This window comes from Camelus bactrianus, chromosome 3, assembly GCF_048773025.1.
Source record: "Camelus bactrianus isolate YW-2024 breed Bactrian camel chromosome 3, ASM4877302v1, whole genome shotgun sequence".
NCBI lineage: Eukaryota > Metazoa > Chordata > Mammalia > Artiodactyla > Camelidae > Camelus > Camelus bactrianus.
The window spans coordinates 111,164,926-111,181,198 of record NC_133541.1 but is presented as its reverse complement, the minus strand read 5'-3'; the positions used below and the strand labels follow the sequence as shown (position 1 = coordinate 111,181,198).

General features: G+C 48.8%; 1 protein-coding gene across 3 annotated transcripts in view; it reads right to left on the bottom strand.

The window, feature by feature from the left end:
• GALNT10 (polypeptide N-acetylgalactosaminyltransferase 10) overlaps nt 1-16,273 on the bottom strand; it is a 260,577-nt gene that overhangs the window by 24,770 nt on the left and 219,534 nt on the right. For all 3 annotated transcript variants that reach the window (XM_074360971.1, XM_074360972.1, XM_074360969.1), the window contains 3 exons: nt 13,677-13,862; nt 9,790-9,973; nt 4,673-4,790 (listed from right to left, as the gene is read on the bottom strand). In XM_074360971.1, the coding sequence (XP_074217072.1) occupies nt 4,673-4,790; nt 9,790-9,973; nt 13,677-13,862 (488 nt within the window). The remainder of the gene's footprint in view (nt 1-4,672; nt 4,791-9,789; nt 9,974-13,676; nt 13,863-16,273) is intronic.

The window sequence follows — 16,273 nt, the reverse complement described above, 5'->3', positions numbered from 1 at the left end:
AGCTCAGGTAAGGCCAAGAGGAAGCCATCTATTGATATGAGTTGAACCCAAAAGGATGAATGTGGGTTGGCCAGACTAAGGAAGGGCATTTCAGGAAGAATGAACATGTCTATGAAGACGGCCAGGCACACGAGCCTGGGGCTTGTGAGCAGTTCTACATGGCTGGGTGAGGCGGATATCGGTGGTTTGCCCTAACCCACCTCCATTCCTCTTTCTGGGCACAGTGCCTGGACTTACCTTTGGGGAACCAGTAGGTTCCATCCCTAAGGTGGACCTATAGGAACCATCCCACCTTCCTGGCTCTAGGATGGGCATGTGAGTTCAGCTGACCAATCAGAACAGTGCTCAGGGGTGTGTAAGGGACCAGCAGGCCAAGGAGACTCAACTTGGGGATTTCTGCAGGAAGGGTGGGAAATAGAAGCTCTCTTTCCACTGAGCTGCTTGTCTGAGAGGGAAGCCAACCCCGAACAAAACAGAGCTGAGGGACTGAGAGAGACAGAGCCTGAATGAGCTGGGTTAGTCCCTGGCTCCAGGCCTGGAATGTTGTGTGGCCCACAGTTCTGATTTCTTTGCTTAAATCAGATTGACTGGGATTTTGGTCGCCCGTAGCCAAGAGTCCCAGCTAATGCAATGGGGAAGAGGACAACGGGGAGGGTCGGGGGAAAGCAAGGGGTGATGAGCAGTTTATGGAGGTGGGTGTAGGCCAGACTACAGAGTTAAAGATTGATCCAACCACCAGGACTGGGAAGCATCTAACTGCCAAGCAGGAGAGCTCTCATAATGTGACTGCGCCTTTTGGAAACAAAAGCTCTGTTGGCTGTGAGAGAGAGAGAGACTGAGAGAGAGAGTCAATGACTCTTCTAGAAATTTCAGAGCCTTTGGAACATCTTTTCTGGGGTTTTCCCATCAGGATAGATGTCCTGGTCTGAAATTGGAGCCAAATTGTTAATCCATCAGCCCTGATGGCATGTATCAATTTATCTTAATTTCTGAAAATACACTCATGCCTTTCAGAACAGTCTCTCGTCTCTGTCACCAAGAAGAAAAGGGATCTCAGCAGAGATTAATCAGAGGGAATTTGGTCCTTTGTAAATGCTCTGCTCTGGCTGAAACAGAACACCGGGCATCTCAGGGAGCACCGCCGGCAGATAGATGGGCTCTCCTGTGCCCTCAGCACTGTGGGCAGGCCTTCCGGGGGCCTGGGAGGCAATGCACTGGCAGAGGGGACTCCGGCTCCAGGAGCTCGTGCTCTCAAAGCCTGGAGGGGGAAAGCCGAGGGAGAAAGGTCTCCCTTCCTGACCTGGGGGACTCCTCTTTACTGTCTCATTTCCACTCAAGAGTGAAGGAGATAACTGGACCAAATGTAAACTGGAGCCAGCATCGTCCCCCTCCCCATGAGAGACTTTCAACATGGCTTTACTACCACGTCTTTTGTGAATAGACTGTGGGAAGAGAAACACCATTTGTTCTGTCATAATTGCCATAATCAGACGGGTCTTTGAAACACACAGGATGAAATCATTTCGGGTTTAGAAATTCCTTTGTGCAAATCTTTCTCCATGTGCTATTTTCCATGGAGGGAGTTCCTGAAGGGGGACTTCTGGACCAAGGAGCTGGACCAAGGAGCCTGGGTCAGGCCAGTGACACACCTGCTCTGAGTATTCAACCAACAATTATTTATTAAATGCCTTTGAAACAGAGCAGGATCCCGTGGGGTCCTCCCTGGTTACAAATCCTTTCTGTGCCCCGCATTTCTTGTTGGTAGGAAATAGGCTTCATTCAGCCTCCTTGACTGTCCCTGAGTTCCAAAGGGCAGACTCAACAGTTGCTAATCGGGGAAGCAGTGGAGTGCAGAGACAAGGGAGGAACAGTCAAGAAACAATGGTGCAGCCTTGGAGCAGGGTCCTGGTTCCTCCTGAAGGAATATACACAACAGTGTCTTTGGGTTTTTCTGCAGGAACTAAGGCCCCCACACCCTGGCAACTTCAGGCTTAGCACAAGTTTCCTGGAGCATCGCCCTATTACCTCCCCACCAACCAATCAGAAGAGAGTCACACACCCTGCAGCCCTCACTCCAAATTTTGTCTATAAAAACTCCTCCCTGGAAACCATCGGGGAGTTCGGGTTTTTTGAGCATGAGCCACGTGTTCTTGCTCGGCCCTGCAATAAACCTTTCTCTGCTCCAAACTCAACATTTCAGTTTGTTTGGCCTCACTGTGAGTCGGGCACACAAACTTTTGTCCAGTAACACCTTCTCCCTGTCAGGCAATCCTTTAGGTACTTGGGATATAGCAGTGAATATAACAGACATAGATTGTTTCCCTACTGAAGTTTACAGTCTGGTGAGAAATCAGAACACAGATGTGTGCACATTTCTGGGAACACTTTTGGGAGAAAACTTTGTAAATCAAGCTTGTTTAATTGATGGACTGAAGAACTGTGAGGTTAAAACTCTTCTGACTCCTTATGTGTGATTTCACTGTTCCTGTAAGGATGTGACATTTGGAAAACTAGATTGCAGGAGCTAAGGATACTAAATAAATGACATCACTCACCAAAACTGCACCCAAGGCAGACATCACTAATCAATCACCACTCCCTTTCTGATAAGCTTGGATGCAGCCTCAGAACAGACATTAACACAGAACTGGGGCAGCCCCTATGAATGGATCAGAGTTCGCTAGGAGAGGAAACCTATTTCTGACTTTTTTGCCATTTCTACATTAGACTGTTACTATTTATTTCACCGAGAAGCTGCAAAATATCCTAGTAAATTGAGAAACACCCCAGGAGGGGACAAAAACTGAGAAGAAAGAGTAAGAGATCGCAGCCAACCTCTTAGGCTAGTTTTCCTCTCAAGTGGTCTTACGTCCCTGAAGAGGCCTATGAAACATGGCGAGTCAGGGTGTGGGCTTTGCAGTTGGGCAGACCTGGGTTCAGGTTCTGGTTCGGTTAGTTCCAACTGTGTAGGGTTTTGGTCTGAGCCCCACAGCCTCCCTGTGATACGGGTATAATAACGATATGACCTTCCTAGGGTTGTTGTGAGGATTCAATAAGCTAACACATGTGAAGGGCTTGGCATAGGGTCCGGCCAGCTCAGATCAGGGCTGAAACTGAGTCACTGCACAGCAGAGTGGATGCACAGTTGCTTACAGCTGGCATCCACTCCAACTGGTTAGTGCTTATGCCATCATCATAAATATATTTAGTATCACCCGTAGATTTTAATACTAGTTTCATTCAGGGAGCTGGTCCCCTTACAGGAGACAACTTCAGAACTGCATGGGTAAAACAAACACAGACTGCTTTTCAAACCAAAATAATGTTTCAGTAGAATTCTAAGTTATTTCTTTGCTAATGATATCCCCAGTTCTGAACTGCTCACCCAGTGGCACACATAATGACAAAGACAATACAGTAAGTGATTTTTACAATATACATTAAGAAGCACCTAACAAGAATGGCCTTATTTAATCCTCTCAACAGCCCTATGAGGATTGAAGTATCATTAAACCCATTTTAAGGGAGCCCAAACTGAGGCTCAGTGAGATGAGGGTTCTTTGTCCAAGAGCACAGAGCTTGTAGGAAGTGGCAGAGCTACGATCTGACCCAGGAAGTCTGATCCCAGCACCGAAGCTTTCCTTGCTGTGTGTGACAATGGTCCTTTGCATAAAAAGTTGATGCCCAACTTGGTGGGCATCAGGGTTGTGTATTCACAGGGTTTGGCCCAGGAATGGTGCAGGCTATCCCTCACAGGCTGGGGATATGCCTAACCAGTGCTTCCAGGGTGTGAGAAGCAGGCCCTAGCTGACCACAAGGGCACAGGACAAACCAACCTTCCCCGCTGCATTTCATCTGGGATGAACACAAACATCCCACAAAAAAGGGGGGGGAGAATGTGGCCTCAGAAGTTTGGGTGGTTACCTAGTAACCATCATCTCCTTGACTGTGATTGTCAGAAGACTTCTGCAGTACATGGGCTGGTCTAATAGGTTATAGTAAATATTGATTTATTGACTCTTCAACAGTTTCTACCAATTATTAATTGGTGGTTGTGTCCCCAGGTTGGGTGCTAACCACTTTCTAGATATTATCTCATTTAACCTTCACCAAAGTTCTGTAAGGTAGATAGTATTACTATTCTCTTAGATGAGGAAAGAAAGCTCAGAGAGGTAATCGAACTTGCCCAAAGTTATACAGCTACTGAGTGGTGAAGCTGGGGTTTGAACCCAGGCTTTTCTGACTCCACAACTCGAGCTCTTAACCCCTGGTCTCTGCACATCAAACTCTAGCAGTGACAGTTACAAAGGGAAAACTTGAGGGGGTGGCCAGCAACCATAAAGGCCATCTTGGTATCTGTGAGGCCAGGGGGCCATCCTTAGAGCAGAGCTTTCTCCCGGGCTACGTGTCTTGTTTGGCCTTCTAGGTTTTTCTTACCCTCTGCGGTTTTGCTGGGCATCTAAGTGGGACACACATTCAGCCTTTGGCAGCATGAGGACCCCCGCAGCTTCCGCCGCACACATACAATAAGCAGTGGCCCTTGGCGCCTGACTGGTTCCCCTGGGGAGCAGGGGGCGGCAGAGCCTGAGGCCTCCAGACTCTTTCCAGGCCCGGACAGACATGAGGCATGCAGCCTGCCCAGGACAAGGGGGCTTCCCGACGGCTGGCTCACCTTGAATGAGATCTCATACTGCTCCCCTCCCCAGATCTCCAAGCCTGGGTCGTAGCCGCCCAGCTCCCAGAACCACTTCCGATCCACGGCGAACAGCCCGCCGGCCATCACGGGAGACCTGTCGGGAGAGGAACGTGGCGTGAAGACACGGCATCCTGGCCGTGCGCCCTTGTGCATCCTGCTCTCTGATACTGCTGTTTCCCCAGGCATGAGGTTCTGAGAACACAGCCCAGGTGTCCAGCAGGGAATCCAAAGCCCTTCCTCCTTCTTGTCTATACCTCCTTCACAAATGCGACATTTTAACCGACGGACCAAAAGTCCCTTGACACGGTGAACACCTAAGAGGACATGCGAAACGAAATCACAGTGCTTTTCCCCTGTGGACCTTGTGGCTGCATTATATATGTATCTCCAGTCCTCCTGTTAGCTAAGCTGTCTGAACCAGGTCTTTCTAAGCCTGTCTAGGCTGTAGATGGTCTTAGAGAGATGAAAACACAAGCAGCTCCCTTGGCCTTACCTGGGGGATGGAGTCAGGATTCTGTTTTCAGACAAGGTTCTAGGATGATCCTTACTCTGTCAGCCCAGCGTGGACTTCTTCTCTGCCAAGCGTTTGTAGAAGAAGCCACAGTCCCTGCTCTTTCAGTTAAACTGGGATAAGATGAACTCTACTCATTAATTCTCTCATTAGTTTCTTCATCAAATGCCGGCTGAGAAGCAGATAGGGGAGGAATCTGGAGGTAAATCAGGGTCAGACTGAAACTTCAGAGGATGGCAGTGTGGCAGGGCAGCCACCTGAGGACAGAAGGATCCAGAAGACAGGTGGGGCGTAACAAGGGCCTCTAGGGGGTGCAGCCAGTACTCCAGGAAAGGAGGGAGTGTCTGCCTCCAGGTTTTGGGAGTACGGAGGGAGGCTGGGGCAGGAATCAAGGAAGGATACTCAGGGGGTAGTGTTCAAGGTGAGTATGGACAGGTGGGAACCAGGGTGGGGGAAGGCACTCAGGAGGAAAAAACACAAGCCCGGGCACAGAGGCGATAAATTGTGGGGTGTAGCCTGCCGGAGTCCCCCGTGGTGCCTCTTGAGGCCCCGTTTTTATTACCCCGTTTTTGGCACATAGAAACCAGAGTACAGAAGGGTGAGACTGTGCAAGACTTGCTCAAGGCTTCACAGCTAAGCAGCATGGCTGGGATCTGACTTTCTAATCTAGGTGCAACCACACCCTACGTGGCCACAATTCCCGTCAGGAAGGAGCAAGTCCAGAGGCAGGTGGTGAGTGAAAAGGACAGTGGGTCAGAAACGGGGAGACCCTCACTCCAACCTCAGCTCTCCTTAACCTGTGGTGGGACCTGGGATGAAGAGTTTATAACTCCATTTTGTAAATAATCATTTACATATTTGTGTCTTTTGTGTCTTTTTTTTTTTTAGACTCTACATGAGTGATACCATATGGTACTTTCTTTCTCTTTCTGGCTTACTTCACTTAGAATGACCATCTCTAGGTATTGACACAACATTGTAAGCTGACTATATGTCAACTAAAAAAAAAAAAAAAAAGTTTAACCTGGGAACCCTGTGCTGCCCGGGAGCCACTGGCCACATGGAGCTACTGATACTTGACATGAGGCCAGTCTGAACTGAGAGGGGCTGGCAGTGTGAGATACACACCGGGTTCCCCAGCTTTAATACGAAGAAAAGCACAGAAAAGATCTCAATAATTTCAGTGTTGGTCTCATGTTAAAATGAGAATATTTTAGACATAATGGATCAAATAAAATATATAACTAAAATGGATTTTATCTGCTCCTCTTAACATTTTTTTAATGTGTCTATGAGGAAATTTAAAAGTACACGTGTGGCTCAAATTATATTTCTATGGGACAGCGCTGATTTAACCTCTTTGAGCCTGGCTCTCCAACTACACAGGGATGTATAGCCATACTTCCTAGCCCACATTGTTAGGATAGTTCTGAGAGTATCCGGTACTATAGGAAAACAAGGTGTTATTAAATATTAGTATCAATTTTCCTTTGTCTTTTGAAGGTTGTCGGGTTTGGAGTTTTTCGGCTGGAGCTGTAACGCTTGGAGGGGCAGAGGGTGGTTCTGACTCGGTGCTTCAGGAAATCCAGCCTAAGACTCCGCACAGGAAAATGAGCCTGGGTGGAAGCCGGTGGCAGGGGCCGTGGAACAGGCAGGGTTTTAGCTGTGAGGCACTTTGGATGCTTGAGGCTTCCCCTCCAGAGGGAGGCCTCTCCTCCAGCCTGGGCTGTTTAATGCTGTGTCCAATAGCAATCACAACAATTCTGAGCACTGTGTGCCACTCACCTTAGCAACATTCTCTTCAGCTCTCACAAAGCCCTATGACTGGCCCCCTTGCACATGGAGAAATTTGAAGTTCACAAATGCGCTAGGTGCTCCGCTCAAGGGCATGCAGTTAGTAAGTGGATGAGCTGAGATTCAGATTGAGATCTGCCACAGAAGCCCGAGTCTGTCAAACATCAGGACGAGGCCCTGTGCCCGCAGAGTGCCCATTCGCTGGGCTGCCTGAGGGGGTGTGCAGAAAATGACCACGATTTCTTAGTGGCCTCTTCTTGGGGTTTTGTCCGTGTGCAATGTAGGAGAGAGACTTCCGGAAGGAATTGGAGGGTACAAAGGACAGAGAGTCCCTGGGGAAGCATCGGGGCCAGGGGCTCTCAACCTCGGCCACGCGTCAGCATCACTGGGAGCCGATGCCTGGATCCCCACCTCCAGATCCTGGTGTAACTGGACTTGGGGGCAGTCTGGGCAGTTCTTTTAAAATAAACTCCTCAGGTGATGGCATCGTGCAGGAAGGGTTGAGAGCCCCTCCTCTAGGGCTGGGCCAACCCCTTTAATATCCTGACAGGAGTTCGAAGTTCCAGATGAAACTAGCTAGGCCTTTGCTTCTAACCAGCTGCATGACCTGCACCCACCCTCTCCCCATCCTGCAAACAGGAGGATGGATGGGCCAAGACCCACCCTCATCTACCTATGAGCTGATTGATGGCAGAGGCTCAAACTTTTAAAAGGGGGTCCTGGTTACCCTGATAATTTTCCAGCAGCCAGTCCGACCTGAGCCTCTGTTACGTGTCACTTGGGCAAGTGTCATTTCCTCTCTGAACCACAGGGTCCCCATCGGTCAAGTGGAGAGAATTCTACCAACACCCAAGGGCACTGCTGTCAGCTGGAAGTGCTTCTCCAACTCAGGCTAAATGTTAGTTACTCCTGTGATTAGCATTCTTTTCCAAGAATTCAGGGCAACTGGGGGCTGACTGAGGAATACTGGAGAGCGCTGGCTGCATGACGTGGTATTGGCTACACTGTATCTGTGGACTCAGGAGGGCCTAATAGTAGTGTTTGACTGTGTGTAGGGTACAGGAGGTCAGGACAAGAACACAAATGTCTGGCCTGCGGAGGAAGCACAGGGAATCCACTCACACCCTCCACTCTCAGCTGGTACCACTCCGTCGCCCGGCCACCTTCCACTTCCTCAAACAAGCCCACCTCTTCCTACCTCTGAGCCTCCTCTGGGGCCCACAGTGTTAGGAGGTCCCCCAGGAGCCCTGGGTGCACTGTGCCCATGAAGATGGCTGAGCTGCCAGTAGCCCCCTTTCCCAGATGGGGAGGGTGAGGCAAAGAGCAGCTGGGGTTCACTGGGGTCAAGTGGTGATCAGGTAGGTGTGGTAGACAGGATAATGCTCTCCCCAAGAAGCCAACGTCTTAATTCCTGGGACCTGTGAATATGTTGCCTGACACAGAGGGCCCTTGCACAGTGTGATTAAAGATCCTGAGATGGGGAGATTATCCTGGTGGGCCCAACATAATCACAAGGGCTGAGAGTCAGAGAAGGAGATGTGATGATGGAAGCAAGAGACAGAGAGAGAGACTGGGGAGGGAGGTGAAGGGGAAGGTGGGGGATGTGAAGGAAGGAGGGACAGAGACAGGGAGGAAAGTGGTGGGGGAGAGGGAAGGAGGTAAGGACTTGAAGATGTCACGCTGCTGGCTTTGAAGAGGAAGGGCGCCTGGAGCCAAAGAACATGAGCAGCCTCTTGAAGCCAGAAAAGGCAAGGAAAGGGATTCCTTCCCAGAGCATCGAGAGGAAGCACAGCACAGCTGACAGTGACTTAGCCCAATAAGACCTTTTCAGAATTCTGACTTCCCAAAGTTTAAGACAATAAACTCATGTTGTTTTAGTATGCTTGCAGTAATTTACTACCACAGCAATAATTAGGAGACTAATCAGGAATCTAATACAGCAGGAGAGATGGGACTTTGGCTTTGTACCCAGAGATCTTCCCACACCTCTGGCAGGAGAGCTGGAGTGGCTCACGTGACAGCTGCAGGGATGGAGAGCCCCCTGTGGAAGGAAGGACATTTCTGGAGCTTGGGGTACCAGAGAGGGACTGGGCTCTATTTCTGGCTGAGCCGCCAGCTCACTGGGTCCCCAGGGAAGCCCCTTCCTGTCCTGGGGCCTTAGGCTCCTTATTTGCAAGGGGCTGGAGTCCACCACCTGTAAGTTCCCTTCAGCTTTCATACCCCAGGATGCTATGGCTCCAGTCCACATGCCCCGACACCTCCACCAAAGGATAAGCTGGCATTTCCCTAATACTTCCAAGAGGGTGTAACTGAAGGATGGGAAATTGGCTCCAGAGGCAGACAGACCTGCATGGTATCTGGCCTTTACCATTTCATAGCTGTGTGACCTGGACAGGCTGCTTAACCTCTTGGAAACTTGGTGTCCCTATTTGGAGAACGCAGATAATTTTTACTACAACAGTAATAACTGGTTGTTGGGGATGTGCCTGGCACTTAGAAAGTGTTCAATAAATGGTGTGACAATGGTGAAGACCATGAGATGATTACAATTGCCAGCCGCCCCCTGTTGGCAGTCCTGAGGTGCGCAAGGAAGAGGTGACCAGCTTGGTGGTCCATGAGCCAAGGTTCTGTTGACAAGCTGGGAGGGGCTATGCTTCTGGCTGGGGAGGTCTGCACTGGCCCCTCTGTGCTGGACTTCTGGGGGGAGATGGTGATCCTGAGTCGTGTGTGTGTTGGGGAAGGGTCACTGGGTTGGCCACTGGGATCGGCCTGGGTCGCTCGCACTTACTCAAATGGGTCGCTGGGGTCAGCTTTCTGCAGCTCTGGCGGGATTGGGATCCGCTTATAGTACATCTCCCAGTCAAAGGCGCCCCTCATGGCATCTCCGGCCTGTGTCTCGTACCGAAAGTCGTCGTGGTCAATCACATCAATCATGGGGCACACAATGGTCTTGCGGTTCCGAGCGATGCGGTCTGCAGAAGCCAAGAGATGCCCATTAGGGAGGCAGGATGAAGGAGCAGCTACGTGCATGACTCTACTCTGCAACTTACATTTTTAACACATTCTCTGGGTGATTTCTCTGAACACATGAGTTTGAGAATCCATGAGGCAGGAAGAGCACAAGCTTTAATCAAGATGGACCAGGGCTCCTAGCGCAACCTGCTGGCCGTGAGGGGGCGCTGGGCCAGCTGCATAAATGACGTCTCTGAGCCCCAGCGTTCTCCTCTGTGAAATGGGGAGCAGAGGCCCTGGTCGCAGGAGTACTGGGTACAGCAATGTTTGAAGGTTAGCACAGGCACCTGCCACACGCAGCACTGCTATGGAAGGACAGATCCACTTCCTTCTGGGGGGGCCCCTGCAGCCAGGCACCCCAGCACTTGTCCCTCACGGCAGACCGTCTGCCCCTGGCAGCTCCCCCACGCCTCCTGGCTGCCATCAGAGAACAAGTGGGCTTCCTTGTGAGAGTCCAGCTTTTTCCAATGGTCAGAACTTCTGAAGAGGGAATAGGCTATCCCACGAGCTCTTCAGGACTGGAGGTGCGCCAGCAGGGCCTGGCGGACCCCTGCCCTGCAGGAAGGCTGCAGGCTCGGGGATTCAAGATGGCAAACGGGAGTCTTCACCTAGATGGCTCTACATCCCTTTCAAGCTAGGGAGAGGCTGACTCTATACAATTCAGTCCGCCCTTCAGTGTGCCTCCTGCCAAGGAGCCCTGACTACATGCGGGAGGTGCCAGCGACTGAGGCAGATGATCTGCCGTGAGGGACACATGGGTGATGCTGGGGTGCCTGGCTGCTTGAGCCAGGAGTCAAGTTCAAGACTTGCAATGGGGAGCCTGGTAGGGCCAGTGTAGGCTAGCAGCTGCCCAGGGCCCAGGCTTCATCAACTACAGAAGATTCTTCTGCCAGGAGAGAAAGCAGCCATTTTGTCTTTTTCTAAACTGCAAGTCACGATCCACAGTGGGTCATGAAATTGTGTGTTTGTGTGTGTGTGTGTGTGTGTGTTTGTAATGAAGCAGGAAAGAATACTGAATGGCAGGGTGCATTCGAGGTGATAAGGGAGAGCACTGTTTCAGGAAATGTGTTCCAATCACCTTGCAGCAGGGTGTGCACTTGTGCAGTGGACTGACCTGTCCAGTGTATTTCTGACTGTGGCACACAATCAAAAAAGTCTGGGAAATGCTGCCTCATGGACAGGCTCCTTAGGGATTCTAAAGGAAGCTGAAGAATCTTCCCAGGGAAAGCTCTAGAAATGGGCCTCCCTTCCTAATTATTCATGGCCATGTCGGGGAGTTCACTTCCAGGGAGGGTGTGGGCTGAGGACACAGTCCTCTGCTGGATGCTGGCTGATTGTGAGAGGTGTGATGTCAACGGGGTGGCATCAGAGAGGCAGCATTCCACAGGGCTGTACTCACTGGGGGAACAGAACGCCCAGGTGCAAACCCTGGTTCTGTCACCTACTAACAGTATAGCCTTGGACAAGGTTATCTGATGCCCCTGAACCTGGCTTCCTGGCCAACAAAATAGAGGGAGGGAGACACCACCTATCTCATGGGGCTTCTGTGGAGACTAAGTGGGACCAATTGGGCCACAATGCTCTAGCACGTGACCAGCCCTCCGACCACAGTCTCTGTGCCTCAGATTGCTGAAAGCAGCTCTGAAAGGAGTTGGAAAGCTGAGCATCCCCCTCGATCTCTCTGCCCTTCAGTTTTCTCAGTTGCAATATGTGGATAATAATGCCTGGCCTGCCTGTTTTATCACATCAAATGTGGCCTAAAAAGCTAAGGGACTAGCAGAGCCATGATGATGATGGTGGTGGTGAAGGTGGAGATGAAGAAAATGATGGCCAACAGTGGCTCTCCTTTGGGAGGGCTGCCGAGATCTGTCTCAGGCTCAGAAATGCCTGCTCTCCAAGGAAGGCAGAGTGAGTTGTGCTTGGAGGTGCTCATGGTTTCAGAGACAAAAAGCAATGATGGGCTCATATGAGCAGGGACAAACTTTCATATCTACACCACTGGTTCACATTTCCAGTGGAAAAAGGGGGAAAAAAAGGAGGAAGGATGTTTCTTCCATGTATGTCTGCAGATTATGAAATTTACCCTCGTACATTACCATAGAAACAGAGTTCAGGCTGTTTGGACTACAAGCTCGGCCTCAGGTACCACCATTTCATTCTCTTTATGAGTCACTGAGTGACCCACCAAATGGGATATTCCTTCAGGACTATAAATTAGGCGACTTATAGTGAGGTTTTTTCCCTTTCTGTTCTCTTTCAGTAATGAGGGGCAGATGCGGAAGAGCTCTTGGTTTAATTAAATAGTTTGCCAGAAAATCTGTTTTACCCTTTTCCTGACCCAGGAGTATGCTGGGCCCTTAAAATCAAAAACATATAATTTAACACTAAAGATCCATACTGATCTGTGTTAGGAAACACATTTGCTGAGTTATCCCATGAACCTGGGTAGTTTTGCTTTCTCTCCTCACTTCTGAATGGTGGCCTAACCAGTGCTCCCCGAAGTGTAGTCCCGGGGCCAGCAGCACTGGCCTCACCTGGGGGCTGTGAGGAATGCAGCCTCTCAGGCCCCACCCTGGAACTCCTGAGTCAGAAACTTAGGAGTGGGGCCAGCACTCTGGGTTTTAACAAGTCTGCTAGGTGATTCTGATAACCCTCAAGTTTGCCCTAAACTTGAGTCCTCTTTGCTCCCTAAGCTTTTTGTTAGGAAGAGTGTTCCCATCCATTTTTAAGGTGTTTCCTTTTCTCCGTGGATTGATAGATTTTCCCCCATCTGCCTCATCTCTGTCCCTCACCTGACTCCCAGTCCCAGTAGAACATTTCCTCTTTGCTCTCCACCTGTCAGCAGCAGCTCACTGCCTTCATCAAAGCTGAACGCCTCAAGATTCAGACCTGGTTCTTCAAACCAGCCACGAGGCACCTCACTGCCCAGCATCCAGTCCTCGTGTCTCCCTTCTGCCCACAAGGCTACGGTGGGTGACTCCTGGATCACGCTGCCCTCTGTCAAGATCCCCTCCCTGCCAGCTGGCAGCAACTCTCTGAAGAGGAAGTGAATTTAGGGAGGCAGTGTGGAATCTTCAAAGAGGAAAGACTTTGGAGTCAGACAGATGGTGACTTTGACACTTGTGCCCCAAGGGAACAAGTGAATCACTCCGTATCTCTGAACTTCAATTTCTTCCACTATAAAAAGGGGAGACTTCTGGACCTGGCATAGCTTTATGAGAATGAGAGATACAGCTTCCAACCTTCCCGGCTCACTGGAGCAGGGCAGTGAATAAATGCTCTAAGTAGACATGATGGACATGATAATGTCCCCTACTACTTGGCTCTTGGCAGTAGACAGCCTTGGCTTGCTTTCCAATGACACTTGAAATAACCTAGGGGAAACAATCGTGTCACTGGACACGAATGTGCTTTATGACTCTGGGCAAGTCACTTTCCCTCTCAGCTTCCTCCCCTGAAAAATGAAGGGACAGGACTGAATGGGTTTTTAAGGTTGCTTTGAGCACTCCTGAAGATCTGACACCTCGTGGTGACTGGCACTGTGCTGGCTGCATCTCAAGCACACAAGGGAAGGCTTGAGGGTGACTCCCGGAAGGAGGCAGGGGCTGGGGGTGGGGCTGGCTTACTGCAGGCCGCCTACCTCACCTTGCGAGCCTCCCTTACCGAGCAAGGGGGGAAGCCAGTTGACGTTGGCTTCACAGTGTGAGTCCAAGAATGTGATGACATCCCCAGTTGCTGCTGAGGCCCCCAGCATCCGGGTCCTTATCAGTCCTTCCCGTTTCTTGGTTCGGAGAATCCTCACACTGGGGAAAAGGGCCATGTAGTCTTCGAGGGGCTTCTTTAGGTGCTCTGTTGGGGAGGAAGAAGGGAACAGATGGACAGATGGGTAAGAACAGATGCTGAGTAACCAATCTTGTGACCCCTTCTTTACATGTACACTGGACTTCACAGTTTAGATGCAGCTTTTCTGGTACTGTCTCATCAGACCTCTCAGATAGGGCCAAGAAGGGCAGGAATCATCACCTGTGTGCTGTGAAGGGAGAAGCTGAAGCTTAAAGAGGTCCAGTGTTAGTGTCAGACCTGGAACACAGAGAGATCTTCTGTACAAGGGAGTTGGGCTGTGGTTTATGCCTGGCTGGGACCCATTCCTTCATTTTGGGCAACAATACTCTGATTTTTCTTTGGGAAACTGCCCCTCCCCTTCTCAGTCCATCAGACTTGGGTGGGCCTGACCCCATCTCCTGGTTCCCAGGGGGAGGAGCACACGGCTTGGGCCTGCCCATTCAGGGTATCCCATTCCCTTGGCCACAGTGATTGGCTCAGGGATGGCCATGTGACCTGAGTTGGTCCAAATAATGAATCCTGATCATTTGTTTCAGAACTACTGAAAAATGAAGCCCTTTCTTCTTCTTAGAGTTGCTAGGTTGGTTGGTCTGAAGCCTGGAGCTGCTCATGACCTCTTCAGCAAAACGAAGGGGATGAGAGGTAGTGGGAGGATCTGCTGAGAGTGAAGTTAAACATGTAAGAAGGGTCAAGAGATAGAGAGAGACATTATCCTGATAACATTTTGATTCCCCAGAACCCCCTGTGTCTCAAGCAGACAGACTCCTAGATGTTCTTATTACACGTGACAACCAATTCTAATTCCTCTTTTTGCTTATTCTGATGTAGGCTGGGTTTCTGGCCCATGCCTAGAGAAGTTCTTCTAAATAAATCTCAAAGACAGTCTCTTTCTCCTAAAATGCCAGCCTTAACGTTGGTGTCTCTTGATATTGGGACCCTTTATAAAAACTCTAGTGTGGCTAAAAAACCCCCTATAGTTTATATCATACTTAATGGAGAAATATTGAATGCTTTTCTCCTATGATGAGGAGAAAGGCTGTATACTCTCTGACCACTTCAAAGTTGTCCCAGGATTCCTAGCCAGAGCAAATGGTAGAACAAAGAAATAAAAGGCATAGATCCTGGAGAGGAAAAGGCAGCAGTGTTTTTAATTGTAGATGACATGATTGTTTACACAGAAAAATCTTCAGAAATCTAAAACTAGAACTAACAGGTAAACTTAACAGGTAAACAAGATTTCAGGAGACAGGCCAGTATTTAAAGATCAACTGTATTTCTACAGACTAGCAAATAAGAAAGCAACTGGAAAAAGCAATTAAAATGGTAAAAGTACCATTTACAATTTAACAAAGGAAATACAAAATGTATACTCTGAAAACTACAAAATAGCGTTGAAAGAAATGAACAATTGAAATTAATGGAGAGATAGTCCATGTTCATGGATCAGATGTCTTCATGTTTAGATGGCAATACCGCCTATGTTGATCTACAGACTCAATGTGATCAAAATCATAGCTGGCTTCTTTGCAGAAACTGACAACTGACAAGCTGATCCTAAAATGTACGGAAATGCAAGGGATCAAGGGATCCAGAATACCTAAAAAATCTTTTGATTACTTATACATGAACATTCATAGCAACACTATTCACAATAGCCAAATGATGGAAATAACCCAAATTTCCATCACCTCATAGGCAGATAAACAAATGTGGAATATATCTATACAATGGAATATTACTCAGCCAAAAAAGGAATGAAGTACTGACATGGGCCATAATGTAGATGAACCTAGAAAACATTATATTAAGGTAAAAGAGGCCAGACACAAAAGGTCTGATATCATATCATTCCATTTGTATGAAATTTCACAGAGACAGAAAGCAGATCAGTGATTACCATGAAATGGGGTGAAGGGGATAGAGAGTGACTACTTAATAAGTATGGGGTTTCCTTCTGGGGTGGTCAAAATATTTTGTGACTAGATAGAGGTGATGGTTGCACAACATTGTGAATGTGCCAAATGCCAATGAATCTTTTACTTTAACATAGTATTGTATATTTTAACATGGTTAATTTTAAAAAATGGGTAAAGGATATGAATAGGCACTTCTCCAAAAGAATATACACAAATGGCCAATAAACACATGAAAAGATGCTCAACATCATTAGTCACCAGGGAAATATAAATCAAAACCACAATGAGATACTACTTCACATCCACTAGGATGGCTATAATGAAAAAGTCAGGTAACAACAAGAATTCTCATACACTGTAGGTGAGAATGTAAAATGATGCAGCCACTTTGGAAAATGGTCTGGCAGTTCCTCAAACAGCTGAACAGTTGCTACATAACCCAGCAATTCTACTCCGAGGTATACACTCAAGAGAAATGAAAATATACGTCTGCAAAATAAA